Here is a 17,634-nt window from a genome sequence, read left to right as displayed (position 1 = left end):
TGTGGCTCCCTCTGCCGTCTACTGCTGGCATGACAACCCCACTTTAGAACCCTCTTATTAGTGGCTATAACACCCCTCTCTGCAGGCACCCCTCTCCTGCCACATTCATTCAACACATACTTCTTAAGATGGCTCACTTTTCTTTCTTTTTTTTTTTTGCTACACCACACGCAGGCGGAATCTTAGTTCCCCGACCAGGGATTGACCCCTTGTCCCCTGCAGTTGAAGCATGGAGTCTTAACCGCTGGACCGCCAGGGAAGTCCCCTCACTTTCCTTTTAAAACACTTATTCAAGCCAATAGATAATAGTATTTGTGCTTAATACATCAACTTCTAAAAGACCATGAGATATGCAAATAATTCTAAGGTCAAATGAGGGATATTACAGGGACATTGATTTCAGCTGAATGTAAGAAATACTTTGCTGAAATCAAAGGGGTTTAATAGAATAAATTACCTTGGGAAATAGTAATTCCCTTGACACCAGTGCTACACAAGTGAGTACAATCTGTGAGGGAGGCTATAGGGTAAGAATCCTAAATTAGAAGGAATTAGGATGACCTGTGAGGCCCTTCTAACTCCAAAACTCCATGATTTAAAAGTCAGACAAAAATGACCTAAGGAAAAAAAAAAAAAAAATGACCTAAGGCAGAGGAATAGTTTCTGAGTTAAGAAATGGAGCTCCAGGGTTCTGATTATTCCAACTTTCAACCACTCCCCAAGTTTACATTTCCATTAGTTACTTGACGTAGAATATCCAAAATGAATACACGTGAGTCCCATTTTGAAGAAAATTCATTATGGCATGTAAAACTTTGGGCTTTTCAGGAAGATTTATTGATTATTTGCATTGTGAAAGAATTATTGACTTTGTAAAATCATGTTTGGATGATAGAGTTACTTTGAGCATCTAACTATTAATTTACAGATCACTAGTTACTTAGCCAAGGTGCTTGGGTGACTAAAAACTTAACTCTAAAGCTGCCCTTTTAAGTTCATTTGGAAATAAAAAAGAAAGAAACATCTGAGGTGCCATTAGGAAAACGGAATGTGATTCAATAACAAGTACTTAAACATTCCCTTGGAAAACACAGAGCACCCCACAATTCACTGGAAAACCAGCTGCAACTTCTTGAGTGCTGTACTGTGTCAATCACTTCAGAAACCTGATTTCATTTAATCCTCACATACGCCTTGTAAGACAATACACTATTTTATCTCCATTTTATCGGTGAGGAAACTGGGTCTCAGGGAGGTTAAGTAATTTCTTCCCGAACATAAGTTCAAGTCCACGTCTTTCTGATTCTTTCCCTTATACCAAGTTATCCCAATCCACTCCTCTAAGAACAAATTGTCCACTGACAGCTTGAAAACCACATGTGTTTGGGTTAACTTTTGCCCTTAAAGTGTTTTCAATAAGAACTAGTTGCCAATGTTTAAACATGAGATTTTACATGAAAGTCTGGATGTCCTGTCTGTCTCGAAGAATCGGAAGGTCTGGCAGCACTGCTCCTGCAGTCTTGGCAAGGCCGATGGGCCCCATCCTTAGCTGGGGCCTGAGTTCTTTAGGTTGCTCTGGCCCTCACCCCTCTGTGCTGTATCCCTCACAAGCAGGCTGAGAGCTAGTTGCTATTTCCCCCTTCACATGCAGCCCTTATTACTTATGTATATACCTACCTGGCACCTGTTGGCGCTGAATTTGCAACCCTCAATTTAGAGTCTCTCTTCCACGTCCCTTGCCCCAATTCAGATCCCAAACGTTCTGGTTCTGTTTGTCCCAAAGCCATTTTTGCATTGTTCCCATTTCCCAAGGGTGGTTGGGCTGAACGTGTATTCACCTTAAAATTTCTGCACAAAGGTAGTTCTATGATTTCCTCACATGTTGGAGGCGTTTTCTGGACTTCCGTACTTAATAGCCTGTCTTGCTTTTATTTCTTCCCACCCTTGGGGGCTAGGTTTGGTCTTGTGGTTCTGGTGGGGGAGAGAGAAACGCCTCCAAGTACTTTGGGGGTGGGGTGAGGGGAGTGGTCCTGACCTATGAGTCCCCAGCAAACTGGGACTACGGACCTGGGGAATGGACTGGGTGTGTCACAGAGAGAAGGGGATGTGTCTGCTTCTTTCTAGCCCAGGAAGACCTGGGTCAATTATCGTTCAGCATCTGGGTTCCCATAGGGCCCAGAGGATCCCTGCAGTTTGTCTTCCCAACCCTCCCCTTGCTGTACTGCCCCGCTCCACCCCATAACAGAATGACACCTACTCAGACAATGTGATGCAACCTCGTTTTATTAGGAAAGGACGGTGGGCACTGGAGTGGCACTTTCCAGGGTCCGGGGAGGCACTGGGGAGGGGTAACAGAGATGCCCAGCAACTAGAAGGCACAGCTGCTCTCCACGAAGCGGCGACACTTCATGACCCGCAGGTACGTCTCAGCCTTGTGCAGGTCCTTCTTGAAGCAGGAGAGCAGCCCGTAGTTCTTGAGCAGCGCGTCATCACTGCGCATGTTTGTGTCAAATTTGTCGTAGGTCTGCTTGAGGATCTGCCCAGCCCGGGGGCTGCCATCTTCCAGCTCCTGCAAAAGGGAGGGAGAGACAGACAGGGAGCCCTTGGGAGCGGCTGCCTCCTGTCCCCTCCATTTGCCACCCTCCCCTCCAGGCTTGGAGAAGGGTGTGGAGGGAGGACTCACAAGGGGAAACGGGGAAAAGATTTCTCCTGGGTCAAGGCTGGACTGCCACAGAGAGAGCAGGCACCTCTCTCCCCCAGCCCACGGGAGCCCCCCATCCCTCGGCTAAGCCAGGAGAGGGCGGGCGTGGGCCCAGCCTGGGGGACCCACTACGCCATCCCCACCCGCATCAGGGCCTGGATGCCCTCCTCCAGGTCCTTCAGCTTCTCATAGACGCGGTCCGAGGTGCCAAACACCAGGCTGTTGGTGAAGACCCTGCTGAGGAACTGCACGGGCCCGAGCCACGACTGGATGAGCAGCAGCGAGAAGCGGAGCAGCTCCACGTCCTGCGGGCAGATGGGTGGGTGGGTGGTGGGCGGTGGGCGCCGCGAGGTCGGTGGCGGTGGCGGGGGAGGGGGGCAGCCGCGGGCCTCCCTCCGCCATCCGTCACCTTCCGCCACCAGTCACCACCCTGCACCTCCTCGGGGAAAAGACAGCCCAAGGCCCGATGCTGAGAGATGGGGCAGCCTTCTTAGGATGAGGGAGGCCCCTGCTCCTCGGTCCGCGGTGGCCACTCACCGATCTCTGCTGCGCCTCGTCCTTGCCTGTGGGGGCTGGGATGGTCTCCGAGAAGCAGAAGGCAGCCTGGGTGTTCTGGATGGAGTATCTCTGTCCCTCCGGGATGTACGCGCGCTCCTGGGAGAAGGAACACACGCCCGGGTCTAGGCTGCTGCGCGGTTCTCCTCACTGCTTTATTAGGAACCCCCCTCCGTTTATGACAGCATCTTCACTCGGATAAAATACCTCTGAACTCCTTAGTTTCCTCCCACTACGTGGAGGGGGCACGGATTCAGGCCTTCCTGCCACCCGCCACTAGTACGCGTCCCTGGGGAGCTTACAAACTCTTTGTAGGTGTCAGCCGCCAATTGGTGCAGGTGCTGGGCCCGGAGCACAGCGTTGGCAAACAGGCTGGACAAAGGCATGGCTGGGAAGGCGCCCACCTCCTGAGTCCAGGGCAGGCAGAGCAGGGCGAAAGCCAGGAGCATGGAGGTCCGAGGGCCTAGAGAGAGACAAGGAGGGCCGGAGAGGGAGGGGTCCAGAGAGCAAGAGGCCTGGTTCCCCTGCCAGCCCTCCACCGCCCCTTCCCCCCGGGGAATGAGAACATTTCAAACCTGGTCACGTGTCTGGGGGTAGATATCTGTGCTCACATCCAGAAGCCCCAAAGCCCGAGGTTAGTGCCCCCGTCCCTCTGCAGGGCCCTCCCATCACCCTTCAGTACACACCGAGCCCGAGGGGATTTTAGGGGTGCTTACCTGCAGCCATTACAGCTGGTGAGCTGTCCACAGGACCCTGAGCTGTCTGGGGAGCTGGGTCCTGGGGTCCTGGAATTGGTCCCTTGTGGGCCGTTTTTATACCCTGGCCTCTTCTCTCTCTCCCTCTGCCCCCACCTATTTTCTCTATACATTTATGCACGGGCCACCGGCGGGCCTGGGCTAATGGATAATTTAGAACCCCCACCCACTCATCCTGTTACCGCTCCTCCTCTGGGGTCATGTCCCCCAGACTTGTCATCTTCCCCTCTCCACTGTCACCTGTCCCGAGGGCTGTACGCACAGAGTCTCAGCTTGAGAGACCACCCAATCCGTCCTCTTTTTAAGCGGGAGGTAGCAGAAGGGAGTAGCCCGAGTCCAGGCACACTGTGGCAGGGTGTCATTGCGGGGTTGTCCCCCAGGGTGAGGAGGGCCCAAGCTGGTCCCCTAAAGGGGGGCTACGTCAGGATGGAGGTACCCTGAGAGCTATGTGGATGCTTCCTCACTCTCTACCTCTTTCCTCCTCCCTGAACAGCTCCCCTCCATCCACCAGAGAGAATGTGTGTTTGGGAGAAGGGGGCCAAGGATAACAATAGATTCTGGGGTTCCTGGGCACAGATTCCACCTTTGCCCCATCACCATCCTCCTGCCGCCTGATCCAGCCTGAGGTAGCTGGATGCAGGGCTAACCCTGACCGCTAGAGGGCTCCAGCCCCACACATTGCCCTCCCCTTTGCCGGAGCATAGGGGCTCCCCCAGGTGGATAGGGCAAAGGACCAAAACTTGAGGCATTGTCCCTGCTCCTTGGATGTGCCACAGAGATCCCGGGAACAGACACTGCTTACAACTGCTTCCTCCCATAGCCCTGTCACGGTCAGTGAATCTCAAATTTGGAAGAGCCCTTGAGGACTTGAGTCCCACCCCCAGCACTGGAGCTCTGGGCACAGCACCCAGAAAGATGCCCTCTCCAGTCATTGCAGTCTCCTCCCCGTCTTTCTTCTCCTCCTTTTAATATTTGTATAGAGCTTATCAGGTTGTGAAGAGCAAGCCCATGCAACCTCACATTAGACCCTCAGGACCATCTTGTGAAGGAAGTATTATCACCCCATTTTACAGAGGAGGAGACCAAGGCTCAGAGAGGCTTACTTACATGAGCTACCCCAGCCAAGGCAGCAGATCTCCAAATCCTTGCTCTTCCCACGTTGCAGCACCCCAAGCCCTTTCTTCAACGCGGACTGGGTGGGCGCCACTCTGTTTTTTAACGTTTAAATCCCTCTGATCACAAGCGTCCTGCCCCTAATCACAAGAGTCCCTTTGCCTCATTTTGTCCTCCCTTAAGAGTCAGCTTGTTGTCCGTCATTTTCCAGGTGAGACTGGCCCAGAGACATGGGGTGCATGGCGGAGACCACATAGCAGGGCTAGGCCAGGGTCAGGAAGGCTAGGGCTGCAGGCTTGCCACCTCCTGGTGCCCAGAGTTGGGGCTATTTCAGCATCTGGAGGTCACCAGCGTCAAATAGTCCCCCAAGATAAGAGCAGGAAAGAACATATTGCCCTCCGTTTAAACCTTCCATCCCTTGAGTCTAAGAACATTTAGCACTTGACCCTGTGGGGAAACAAACGAACGAATGAGCAAAACTTTCTAGAGGTGGTTGGTTATAGTGTTGCCAACCAATGCTGAAAAGTCACACACCCATGGTCCAGAACCTGAGTGCTTGTGCCTTGCCATCTCCCCCTTTAAGACCAGAAGATAGAGCTCTCTTTTCTCTCATCGCTCCTGAACCATCGCCCGACCGTGCCCCTGATTCTTTATCTGCTACGGAGGGCACTGGGACCTGTGGGAATTGTCCCCAGACATGACCATAGGAGGACTAGAAGGGAGTGTCATTAAAGAAACAGGCTCTGAGGAAGATGGGGCCACAGGAAAGGTGAGGACACCCCTTTCCTCTCCTTCCAGAGCCACCAAAGGGGAGGAGCCGGGCAGGAAGTGGAGGAGGGTCTCTAAGCCCCACACAGCCTCCTGTGTCCTCCGCCACTTCTTCCTTCTAGGTCACCTGGGGGAAGGGACACTGAAGTGGAACCTCTCGTGACAGACTTCTAGCTAATACTGGGGGGACTAGTATGTGAACTGTGGACCACAGGAGAAGCTCAGGCCTCCCCTAGGACTGAGGGTGCAGGAGCCCGACTTGGGGACCACTCGAGAGCCACACAAGGTGGGCACAGGTGAGGTGTGGCTGAGGCTCCCTGCCAGGCAGGTTACTGCCAAGAACAGGTGGGACCAGCCAGAGCAGGGGAGAGTCCCCTCTCACCAACCCACTTCCGGTTGGCCCACAGGATTCTGGGGACCCCCGGGATACACCGTTTTAAAGGTGACCACGGTGGCAGCCATCGGACCCAAAGAGGGAAGAACTGGAGGGTGGGGGGTGGATACTGGTGACCCTTCTCTCTAGTCTAGAAAAGGTCTTTTCCAGGGTCTTTAGTGATGGAGACACATACATAATTCATTGCTAGTAAAAGATAAACTTTGAATTAGACTTGGGATTTTCCTGCTCTTGCTAGGGAGTCACTCACCCCTTCTTGGGGCACGACCTGGGGCCAGACCCTTGGCTTCTCCAGGTTCAGAGGCTGCTCCACAATGGCCTCTGCACGGTGGCCAGTGAGGACAGGCTGTGATCAGCATCTCCGGGGTCATCCTCGAAGGGTTCGGGATGAATCCTCCATTAGCTTGGAATCCATGAATTTCAGTGTGTTTGGAAGCCCTTTGTATTTTCAGATTTGACCATCTCTGGGGTTCTCCGTATCTATTGTGGAAATTCAAAGATCTACTCTTGATCCGAAAGGGGCCTCTTTCAGGCTTCAGGAGCACTTCTGAGGTTCAAGTCCACGCGGCTGGGGGCCATCTCCTTGTTTAGAGTCATGATTGCCTTAGGGAGAGCCACAGAGGGACTGGGGGCAGCTCTTTCCATTCTCCCCTGGTCACTTGAGGTCCATGCTTCCCACCTCTAGCTCTGTCCTGCTTTCCTTGAGGCCAGAGGTTGGGATTGCCCCCAGGATATGCTCCACTTTGTCTTTGATTCCAGCATGAGTCTGATGACCGCGTTGATCACAGCTCATTGGGTCAATGTTTTTAGAGACTATTATGTGGGGATTCCCAAGGGCTTCTCCAGGGGGAGGTGGAAAAGGAGACCAACATTTCTGAGTGCCTGCCATGTGCCAGGCACTGTATTGAGTGATGCGGAGAGGGGGAGGTGCATGCATACAAGGACATTCAGGCTCGAAGAGATAAGTAGTTTGCCAGGTGTCTCTCAGCTCCTAAAAGACGGCAGCCCAAGGCCCCAGTCTTCCCGCCACAACGAGCTCTTTAGAAGCTTCATCTAGGAGAGACAGTGGCGCCGCTGGGCGCGGAAGCACTATCCTCAGTGCAAAGCTAGCAGGGCCGGATCAAGTCCCCACTCAGAAGATGTTCAATGAAGCTTGGGGGAAATTGAATGCAAGGAGCTTCAGCCCAGAGTGAGGTCCACAGACACCAAGAAAAGAGGCAGTAAAAAAACAACTCGATGGAGCCCGATTTAATGAACCAAGCCACATCATCCTCCACATTTGTGTTGCACATTTCAGTGTACATCACGTTTTCACTTCCTTTATCTCATCGGACCCTTGAGTTTGCCAGAGGGCTCAAGCATGGAGGAAGGGCCTTGGAGGGCTCTGGGGTGGGGGGGCAGGATGGGGGCAGGCACTCCTGTGGGTTGATGGGGATGTTGTTTACAGTAGGTGAGGATCTCTGAACACTCTAGAAGAGCAAAACAATCTACATCATGGGACCTACTAAGCAATTTCCACTTGGGGGCTTATTCCCCAGGGAGACAAGCCCATTGAAAAAGAAATATAATAATACCGGGGTGTGTCCAGCAGCTGCGGGAAGTCTGAGGTGCTTTCCTGATTGGTACTGTCAGCTGGAAATAACTTCTGCCTCCTACCTTATTCTGTGGTTGTTTGTGAACATCTTATTCCCCTTAAGGGAAGGTAAGCCCTTGGAGGCTGGGTTCACGCCTTTCGTCTCTTCACTCATTCACGCATTCTCTTTTTCCTGCATTAACTGATTCAGTAAGCAGTTGTTGTACCTTCCATGTGCCAGGTATTGTACCAGTTCATTATACGTACATGAACAAAGGGCACAATCTTTTCTCTGCTGGAGTTTACAGTCTACAGGAGAGACAACAGCAAACAAATAAATACAGAACGATAGAATGTATACAGAAATTTCACATTGTGAAAACCACCATGAGAGAAATAGCTAAGATACAGAGGTGAGAGCATAGCTCTGGGGAGTGGGGGGACCTGGCAGCTGGCACCATCCCGGGCCTAGCAGCTCACCAAGCATCTGCTAAGTGGGTTGAATGGATGCAAGGACAGTGCCAAGGAAAGAACTCAAATATTCCCCGCCCCCCGGCCAGAAATGGCAAGACAGGCCATGACTTGTCTTGATGTTCTCCTCATAGTAGAATGAATTTAACCTAACAAGTACAGAAAAAATGAACCTACGGGATCTTGCCATGCACAGCAATACGTACCTGAACACATTTAAATGCAAAAAGGAGACAGGGCAGCACGCACATGCTGAGGGTGAGCACACACAGATGTTCACACAGACCCACAACCTGCAGAACCCGAGCCCCAAACAGGACCTCACGAGGCATCTGGCCCGCCCACTCCTGCCATGTGAGAAAGTGCTCTTAGGGCCGAGAGAACGATGTCTTTTTTTTTTTTTTTAATTAATTTGATCTGTGCATTAGGATCTGTCTACATGTGTTTAAACAAACTACACTCTGAATTCAGGGTTTCAGTTTTGTTAATTTTTGTTTTCTGTGGAGTCACCTAAGTTTCCAGGTAAAGGCTTTGGGGTGGGAGATGGCCGCTGAGGTGTCCCCAAGTGGCAGGTTTGTTGGTTTTGGGTTTTGTGTGTTCCTGAGTCAATAGCAGTTCCCGAGGGCACCGTAACTAGGCGCAGCCTGGAGAGCAGATACAAATCCAGAAACTTCACAGATGTGGGCTCTGAATCCAGCTGCTGAGGTTGCCTGCAGAGAGCAGAGCATGCGCGGACCAGAGTCCCTGGTCCCCCGGCTGGATGGCCTTTGAGGCCCTTTGCAGAAGAGCCGGCTGCCCACCTGCTGGGGGTCCAGTGACACCCAAACAGCAGCAGCTTTCCGAGTTTTGTTTTGTTTTTCTCTAATCTCCAATTCTGCTGGAAAAACACCCAAACCCTTGGGCCAGAGCACCCCCGGCCTAGCAACACCTGCAGCCAGGGGGCCGGAAGTCAAGCTAGAACGGAGGAGGAACCAGCCTGTGCTTACCCCAGGCCCCGGGGGACAGGGCTGGATTCCCCCAGTGGGCAGCAGGGCATGTGCCCACCGAGGGCCCTCGGGGCTGCATTCTAAAGGAAGAGGGGCCCAGAGCTGGACTCCTGGAAGGATGGCCCAGTGACTCAATATCCTGGCCTATCAGGAAGGAGTGGGGCCTTCAGGGCTTTGCGACTTGTGAACAAGGGCGATGGCAGAGCTGCCCCAGGATTCTCTCCCTATGGCTCTCCTCCTGCTCTGGCTCAGGGTCCTTCGAGGGAGGCAGCTGTGATGTAGTAGAAAGAATGCTGAGTTTGGAGTCAGAAGATCTGTGTGTGGCTTTTGGCCAATTATGGTAATCATCGCCCTGGGCCTCGATTTCCACATTTTTAAAGTTGGGATGCAGCTGTCCCGCTTCCAGGGTCACGGTGGGACAAGCTCATGTAAAGGAATATGGAGGTGTTCAAGAAAATCTTACTGGCAGTTAAGAGATTCTCAATATATAAATATTTGGGGGACCCAGCAAAAGAGTCTGACTCACGTTCTGTAACTTGGTTGTGGTGGTGGTTATACAAAGCTGTAAATCTAAAATTCATGAAAAGAAAACGAAGTCAATTTTACTGTAGGGTAATTTTCTAAAAACCAGCATCTGGTTCAGCTCCTTTGGATAAGATTTATGATTCCCGTTTTGTAGATAAAGCAAGCGAGATCTGAGACGTTCATCGCCCCCCACCAGCATCAGCCAGCTTTGTTTCCGCTGCCTGTCAGTTTTGGGGGCCAGGGACCCATAAGTTGGACATGGGGACACCCGTAGTGTAAGCCTCTAAGACAGAAGAACGGACCAGGGAGTGCTTCTACATCGTAACCATGAAGGCAGTGCCCTTGCGGGGTGGGTGTCGGGTGGTCGAGGCAGGCCTCCCTGCTCAGATGATTCTCTGCCAACAGTACTTCAAAGCATTAGAGAAACTCAGTTATTCAAAGATATTAAGTTGTCTTTCAAAAAAGCCAAGGCCTCCCCAGATTCAGGGCAGCCCCAAGCAGGGGGAAGACCCTGCTGTGGGGGGGGAGAAGTGAAGGCTCTGTCCCACCCCCAGCCGGCTGCCCAGGGTCCCTGGTGGAGGTCGAGGCCAGAATTAGCGCCACTATGCAAAGCAGCAGGAGAGGAAGGGCTGCAGCTCAGTGGAGACAGATGCCAAAACAAGCCAGTTTCCTCTGGCAGCCCGGACACCAGGGAGGGAGGAGGCCCGCCCCGGCTTGGCCCTGCCTGGCTCTGAGTGGGCACCGCTGAGCAACGCAGAGATGGACCTGAAACCCCAGGCTTGGGGGCCTTGGCCACCTGCCCCACCTGGAATGCCAGGGGGAGCTGCTCTCACTGGTCCCCCCATGCTGGCCTTGGTTCTCCAGTTAAACTGGCAGCTCCCTGAGGGCAGGGATTTCTCCCATCTGAATCCAGAGCATGCATGGCAAAGAGGTGTTCTGGGGTCCCCCCAAGGTCAACAGGAAGTGGAGCTCAGCCTGGCTCTGCACACAGAGGTTAATTTCACTTCAGCTCCCAGCCCTGAGCTGCTCTCTGTCGCTCCCGCAGCTGGCAGGTTGGGGACCATTTTGCCTCTGATTTTGTGCTGGGAAAGCCTGAAGGGGTTACCTAAGGATGCCCAGATTTCACCACCACAGAGCCTCCCACTTTAGGAATCTCTCTTGCATAGCTCTGGGTCAAATTTAAAAAAATATCCAGGCTTGGTAGGGGACAAGGGGGTGTGTGATGGAGTCAGGGGAAACCCTGCCCTCAGGGAGCTTCTAATTTAACGAGAACAAGGCCGGTATGGGCAGCACAAGGTAGTAGCTACGCCAGAGCTGGAGAGGCCAGGGTCCAAACAGGGATTAGGCAGGGACTGGGCACTCTGGGAGGGCTTCCTGTAGGTGGAGGGCCTTAAAGGACAAGAGGATTGGGGTGGGTGGGGGAGGGCAAACTCTTCTAGGGCTAAGACCTCTGCCCTACAGAGCAGGACTCAAGTGCTGCTTGTCGGCTGAAGGGAAGGCAGGGTGAGGGTATCCCCGCCGAGAAGAAGGGCCAGTCCATTCAGCCCTTCTCCACTGCTCGGGGCCCCACTAGGGTCAGAGAGCAGGGGAAGAACGGGAGACATGGCCACAGGTCCCAACTGGACCGTCAGAGAGAAGCAGTGAGTGAGCCCTGGAGAGGGCTCTGAGCCCCATGGCAGCCGTCCCTCCTCACACCCCATGGGTCCATGGGTGCCCAAAGATTTGCGCCCAAACAGGTACTCTCATCCACCCCATAACCACAGATGTCACAAGCCTGTGTGTCATTTCTCAAGACACATTGTTTATTCCGTGGGAGAAAGGGCTCAAGGCCAGCAGCCCCCTGGCGTGGGGGAGGGCAGGAGAGAGCAGGAGAGGATGGGAGAGGGATGAAGCTCTCGGTGGCCCAGCTGCAGCCACATGCGGGTGGGCCAGGGCCCTTCCCAGGCTCTACAGGAAACCGGGCCGTTCTGAGTCCATTTGCAGGTTCCAGGCAAGTCTCTGCCTTCCCCGTCCTGAATAGGGGATGGATCCCCGCATAGCACCCCCAGAAGGCTGGGTCCAGTCTAGCCCCAGAGAACTCCCTGCTCCAAATCACTGCCCTGTGGCCCTTCCGCTCCAGTCCCTTTGGCAAGAGATGGGGACCAAGGGCTGGAGGGGCAGGCGGACCTGGTGGGCCAGCTTTGGAGGCGGACAGGGGGTTCAGGGTAAAGGGGATGGGCTGGGAGCCGGGCGGCTCTGAAGCAGTCAGTGAGGGCCCAGCGGGCTACGCCCAGGGGCTTGGGGAGGGCCGGCCTCTCACTCCTGGCCTGGGTGTTCACCCACCGACCACTTCACCTCTCCTGTCCGCAGCGTCACTATATCCTCGTAAGTGGCTGTCTGGTCAATGTCCAGGCCCTGGGGACACGGAGCGGAGCTCAGGCCTTGGCCACTCGCTGAGCGCACACAGATGGGGCCTCTGAGCGCCCCCCCTGCCCCCCACGGCCCCGGGAGCTGCGGGGTCCACCCCACTCCTTACCTCATAGGTGTGATCTTCCTCCATCCCGGCCTTGCTGTCATCCTGGCGGGTGAGGGACGGAGAGCAGAGTGTTAGCTTCCCCCACCCCATCCACTGCTGGGCCAGGCTGGGGAGGGCCGGGGAGATTGGCCCGGGGTGAAGGGTCAGGGGCTAGGGGTCAGGGGTCAGGAGTCAGGGGTGAGGCGCACTCTGCGAGAACAGCTGATGAATAAAGGAGTGATTGAATCGGTCAATCGATGGGCAGGCTCTGGGGCTGGGGAGATGGAGACCCTGCCCGTGTCCGGCCTGCCCCGTGGCTGCTTCCCCGGCCCCCAGGGTCACCTTGTCCAGCAGCAGGAAGATGGGCACGATGATGAAGAGGATGATGAGCAGGGTCTGGATCATGATGATGCCATCTTTCAGCGTGTTCCGCCGCTTCAGCTGCGCCAAGGTGCTGAACCCTGGGGGGAGGCGGGGCGGGGGCGGTGAGGCCTGCGCCCCTCAGGACCTGCTTCTCAGCGGCTCTCCCAGGTGCTCGAGGGCCACAGTCACCGCCACACTGCGGCCCCCCTACTGGTCCGGGCTGGGGTGGGGTGGGTGTGGACGGCTCCACGAGCACACCCGCTCTCCTCCCCGGCTGGGGGGCGGGCCCCGCACGCACCCATGACCCGAAGCTCGGTGCCACAGCCGCGCTCTGTCCTTGGGGGCATCTGCGAGCACTCCACCTCGCAGAAGTAGATGCCGTTGTCCGGGAACTGGACGTCCTGGATGACGAGCGTGGCCTCGCTGCTGTTGTGGGTCTGGAGGATGCGGCCCTTTTCGGGGAGGAGTAGCTTGGCCTCCGAGTCCACCTCCTGCTTCCGGAGCCAGCTCACGCTGCCGGAGTCCTCCAGGCGGCACTTGATTTCCACCATGGAGCCCCGTTTCTTGGCCACGAAACGTGGGTGCTGCCAGATCTGGGAACACGAGCCTCCTGTGGGCGCCAAGGCTGGGATTAAAATCCCGCTCCTTCCTCTTGACCGTCGGCCCGAACTCAGGCCCTCGGCCGTGGGCCCCCGTCCTGGGCAGCACTGACCCCCGGCTCAGCCCCCTTGTCTGTCCTTGCTTCTCGGGATGTGGGTCAGACATGAGGCAGAGGTGTGGGAGAGCCAGAGCCACGTGAGAAGCCACAGGCCAAGCCGCCGGACCCCGCCCCTTCCTGATGGCCCACCCTTCCCGCCTGATTTTCCTTTAGAAGGGCCTGGAACCTTCTGATTCCTTTCCATGTCCATTACAGTAGCCCGATGCCAGCCTCACCCCATGAGGCCAGAAGGCCCATAGCACAGCCTCCAGCCTGGCCTGGTGCTCTCACCTCTCCCTGCCCTGGGCTACCCACACCAGCCCGAAATCCTCAGGGGCACCCCGCAAATCCTTAGCCTGGCAGTCAAGGCCTCCCACATCAATCCCCTGGCCGTCTCTCCTCCATCACCTCCCTCCCCGCTTCCGTGCGGACCTGCTCCTCTTTTTATTCCTAAGCCTTCTTTCTTCAGTTTGCCATGATGTCCCCGCCCACCTGCTCCAAGAAGCCTCCCTCCTGCCTGGTTCCCAGTCAGTGGTCCCCTAGGAACCCCTGCGACCTATCGGGGTCCCTGAGGTTACGGTCTCCTGCCGGGGCTAAGCCCAACTCCCCAGCCAGGGAGAATGGGCCTGAGTCCTCAGTGGGGTTCCAACTGGCCCCCACTCCAGCCCTGGGCTTGGCGCTGCCCCAGATCGCTGGGACTGGAGCACTGATGTTTAATGAGGATGACAGCGGAGGAGGGGGGACTGGAGGTACTTCAGAGCCAGGTCTTACAGAGGGAGGCCGACCCTAAGGAGGCCTGGGGATGGGAGTCCTGGGTGGGGAGACCCAGGGGGCACAAGGGCACAAGGGCAACCATGAGACAGCACACAGGACAGTGACCGGCTTTGGACACAGACATACTTGTCCCCAGAATGGGCGGGGGAAGTTGCTGACCTTTGGGATTCCGGTAAAGCGCCTCTGTTTTGGCCTCCAGCACCGTCTCACCTGCTGGGTGGGAGGAAGTGGGCGGGCCGGTCACTGGGACTTGGTTGTCCCACCCCTGCGTTCCCAGACCCACTTCCTCCCCGCCCAGGACATCAGCATCAAGATCCCTCAGCTCTCCCCCAGCCCTGATCTGGAGAGACTAGAGCGGGGTGGGGTCACCAGAAGATCCGACTCCCAGCCCCCCTTCTGCCCTTGACCTTGAGCTGTGCCTGGATGAGACGGGAGGGAAGTTACAGCTGGAGGGCTCCACCACCTTCCAGACCAGGGCACCACTTCTGGAACATGCCTGTCCCAGGTCTGCTTGGGGGCAGCTCTCCACTGCCCGCCCCCCACGCAGTGCCCTCCACGGCCTGGGGGTGAACCACACTCTTCTTTCTCTCTCCTGGGCCTAGCTCTTCTGCGGTCAGAGCCACCAACCCCTCAGGCCCAGCTCAGCCTGACACCCTCCGGGCGGGAGAGGGGCTGGGGCCGCGGAGCCCTGAGCCATCAGCATGGCTGATACCCACAGACCCGGTCCCCAGGGCTGTCAGAGGGAGACAGGAGGCAGAAAAGTGTGAGAGACAGAAGGAGAAGGACGAGAGAGCAGGAGACAGAACCAGTGGAAACAGCGGATCCAGCAGGCCTCTCGGCTCGGGCCGTACCTGAAAGGAGCAGCAGCAGAGGCACCAACCAGCTGCTGAGCCCGGGACACAGCGCCGGCCCCGCCATGCTCACCCCTCCGTCTCCTGCCCCAAGCCCGTGACAGCGGAGGCTCCTGGGGGGAAAACGTGTAACTGCCCAGGCTGCAGCCTGTCTCCTCCCCGCCTCTTCCCCACCAGGCCCCTTCCTGCCATGCAAATTGGGACCCAGGGGAGGCACCAGCTCTCCGGGGACCCTGGGGGAGGGCAGGCTCTTTTGTCAGCTGTGCTGCTAAGGCTCAAGGGTCACCCCAGCTCGGGCACTACAGCAGGGTCCGCGGTGGACGCCCCGGGTGGCGGCGGCCTCTGCGTCCCCACCCCATCCCCGTGCCCTGGGGCCCCCTAGCCTCCCACCTCACACTTAGCTGAATACACATGGGTCCTGTGGATGAATGCGAGCGCGGCCTCTCCACCCTGGACCAGCCTACACCCTGTGGGAAGAGGGGCACCCAGGAAGGCTGAGGCAGGGGTGCTGGCGGGCAGCTATGGGCCCAGAGCACAGCCTCTTGGCTGGAGTGCAGGTGGCCATGTTGGGGGTTGATGGAGATTTGACCCTGGGGAGGAAAGGAACCACAGCGGTTCTTGAGCAAAAACAGGCCAAGAGTAGCAGCCGCTTGGGAGATCTGGTCCAGGACCTGGCGAGAGGGCCCCTCCCTCACTTGGTGGGAGGGTTTTCTGGGAGCTGCCAGAGAAGGTGGACTTAGGTGTTGACAGCTTAGAGAAAACCCACCACTCAGCAATCAGGGGACTCACAGGGCACTGAAGTGTTATCCACAGCTCCAGGGGTCTCGGGCAGAGGACAGGAGGCTAGTATGGGGGAGTCTTCAGGTTCTGAAACAAAAAGGATCTCTGGCTTTGTCTCGCCAGTCAGCAGAGTGGTGGATGGAACCATAAGTCTAGGAGCTTGTCTAAGTTCAACTTTGTGCCCCTGCCCCTGGATCAGACACAACCCTCATCCCTTGGGGGCTCGGGGTGGGGGAGGTGCCCTTGTGCAGTGCACAACCTGCACAGCTGCACATGGCAGGCTTGCATCCCTCAGCCCCACAGCTGAGCCCACTCTTGAATTTTATGTTTTATGGAAGCTTCTTTACTCTCTCTTGGCCCCTCACTCTCTGTCTTCTTCCAACTGCCAGGAGGGGAAGGAAGATGCAAATCCTGTGTCCTCTGCCTACATATTTTCCTTACCACCTGCCAGTTTTCAAGCAGCCTGTGCTGCTGGCAGGTCTGTTTGGGTTCAGGGAGACATGGACCCACCTCCTAGGCCAGGGTTGGTGGTGAGGAAGACAGAGGTCTGGGTGCTGCCCCCTCAGTCCTGAGCATAAGCCTCACCTGGGATGGTGGGGTCCACCCCCCCACCCCCACCCCCGAGGAGTACGGGCCAGGACTGGAGCTGTGGAAAGCGGGGACAGGAGGGTTAAGTTTCCCTCCAAGGAACAGCTCGTTCCTGGCAGTCCCAGATGTTCTTGTTGTTTCCAGATGTTCCAAATGAAAAAAAAAAAACAAACACATTTCTCTGAAAAGGTGTCAGATGTTCAGTTCACAGAACAAACAGCCCAGGAATATAAACATCACCTGAGGTCAGCTTGGGGACCATGGGCCCCTGGTGGGGGAGGTTGGAGACTCCCCCAGAGGAATGGGGGAAAATCCAGGGGTCTCTTCCTTTAGCAAAGTACCCCCTGGTGATGGAAGCCTTGGTTAGCTTTGGGGCTAGCGTCCCCCAAAGTTGGGGGGGAGATGGAGAAGGCTTGGGATACACACGTGTGTGTGTGTGTGTGCGTGCATGTAGCTGCTGAGACGGGTGTGCTCCCGGGCTGTGTGGTGTGGGGCTGCTCAGGAGCTGGGCCTGCGGCCCAGGGTGACTCTAGGGGGCACGGAGGTTGGGGGCGCAGTAGGTGTCCTCCAAGCACATGCACATCTGCGTCTCCCGTGGGCAGGGATGCAGATGTGTCCTTTGGACTTCATTCCCATTCATGCCAGGAGTGGGTGGGGGCAATGGGGGCCCCACCGCCTGCAGGGTTATTTGTCACAGTTGGGGCCATGCTGTTCCCTCCCCAGGGACAACAGTACTGAGCTCTGTTCGGGGCTTGTGACGCCTTTTTCTTTCCTGGAACAGGAGGCCTCGTAAGCCCACTCCTGCCTCTGCCCCCGGCTGCCCTGGGCTGTGCACCCCGACATCAGGCAGCCCTCACCCCACCTTTCCAGGAAGGCAGCATCAAAATAAGAGATGGGGGTGTAGGGAGAAGGGACATGGAGCTTGGGGGTTTGGGGAACAAGAGGACAGGGACCCCCAGTAACCCTGGGGGTGTGGTGGGAGAGGACAGAACCTCAGTTTGGAAAGAAAGGCTCTGACCTCTGCCCCTCCCCCCAGCCCTCGCCTACTGACGCTACTTGTTTTGTTGTTACCAGGGGAGACCTGCAGGCGCAGAAGGATTGGGGTGTGAATCCTGACCCTGCAGGAGACCGGGAAGCCGCCTCAAGTCACCTGGGGCTTCTCAATGCAGGGTGGTCCTGCCCCACAAATGCTCCAGGGCCATTGCCAAGGTCAAATGACCAACGGACACCTCTGGCATTCATGGGC

At 56.1% G+C, this 17,634-nt stretch overlaps 2 protein-coding genes across 2 annotated transcripts; both read right to left on the bottom strand.

The window, feature by feature from the left end:
* Window positions 1-2,368: 2,368 nt before the first annotated feature.
* Window positions 2,369-6,354, bottom strand: LOC309837915 (somatotropin; the record flags this gene model as incomplete). Its single annotated transcript, XM_082678795.1, has 6 exons — window positions 2,369-2,569; window positions 2,845-3,006; window positions 3,239-3,355; window positions 3,559-3,719; window positions 3,973-4,116; window positions 6,279-6,354. The coding sequence occupies 6 exons, from the start codon at window positions 6,352-6,354 to the stop codon at window positions 2,369-2,371; spliced, it is 861 nt and encodes a 286-aa protein (XP_082534921.1).
* A 5,559-nt stretch (window positions 6,355-11,913) lies between these two features.
* On the bottom strand, window positions 11,914-15,087 carry CD79B (CD79b molecule; the record flags this gene model as incomplete). The annotated part of the gene is made up of 6 exons (XM_082679356.1): window positions 11,914-12,235; window positions 12,357-12,398; window positions 12,678-12,796; window positions 12,997-13,308; window positions 14,329-14,382; window positions 15,021-15,087. 6 exons carry the CDS (start codon window positions 15,085-15,087, stop codon window positions 12,137-12,139), a joined length of 693 nt encoding a protein of 230 aa, XP_082535482.1. The 3' UTR covers window positions 11,914-12,136.
* Window positions 15,088-17,634: the final 2,547 nt, after the last annotated feature.

Source organism: Grampus griseus (assembly GCF_964374135.1).
Source record: "Grampus griseus genome assembly, chromosome: 20".
NCBI lineage: Eukaryota > Metazoa > Chordata > Mammalia > Artiodactyla > Delphinidae > Grampus > Grampus griseus.
Note: the sequence above shows the minus strand (reverse complement) of the source record. Positions and strands in the feature narration are given on the sequence as shown.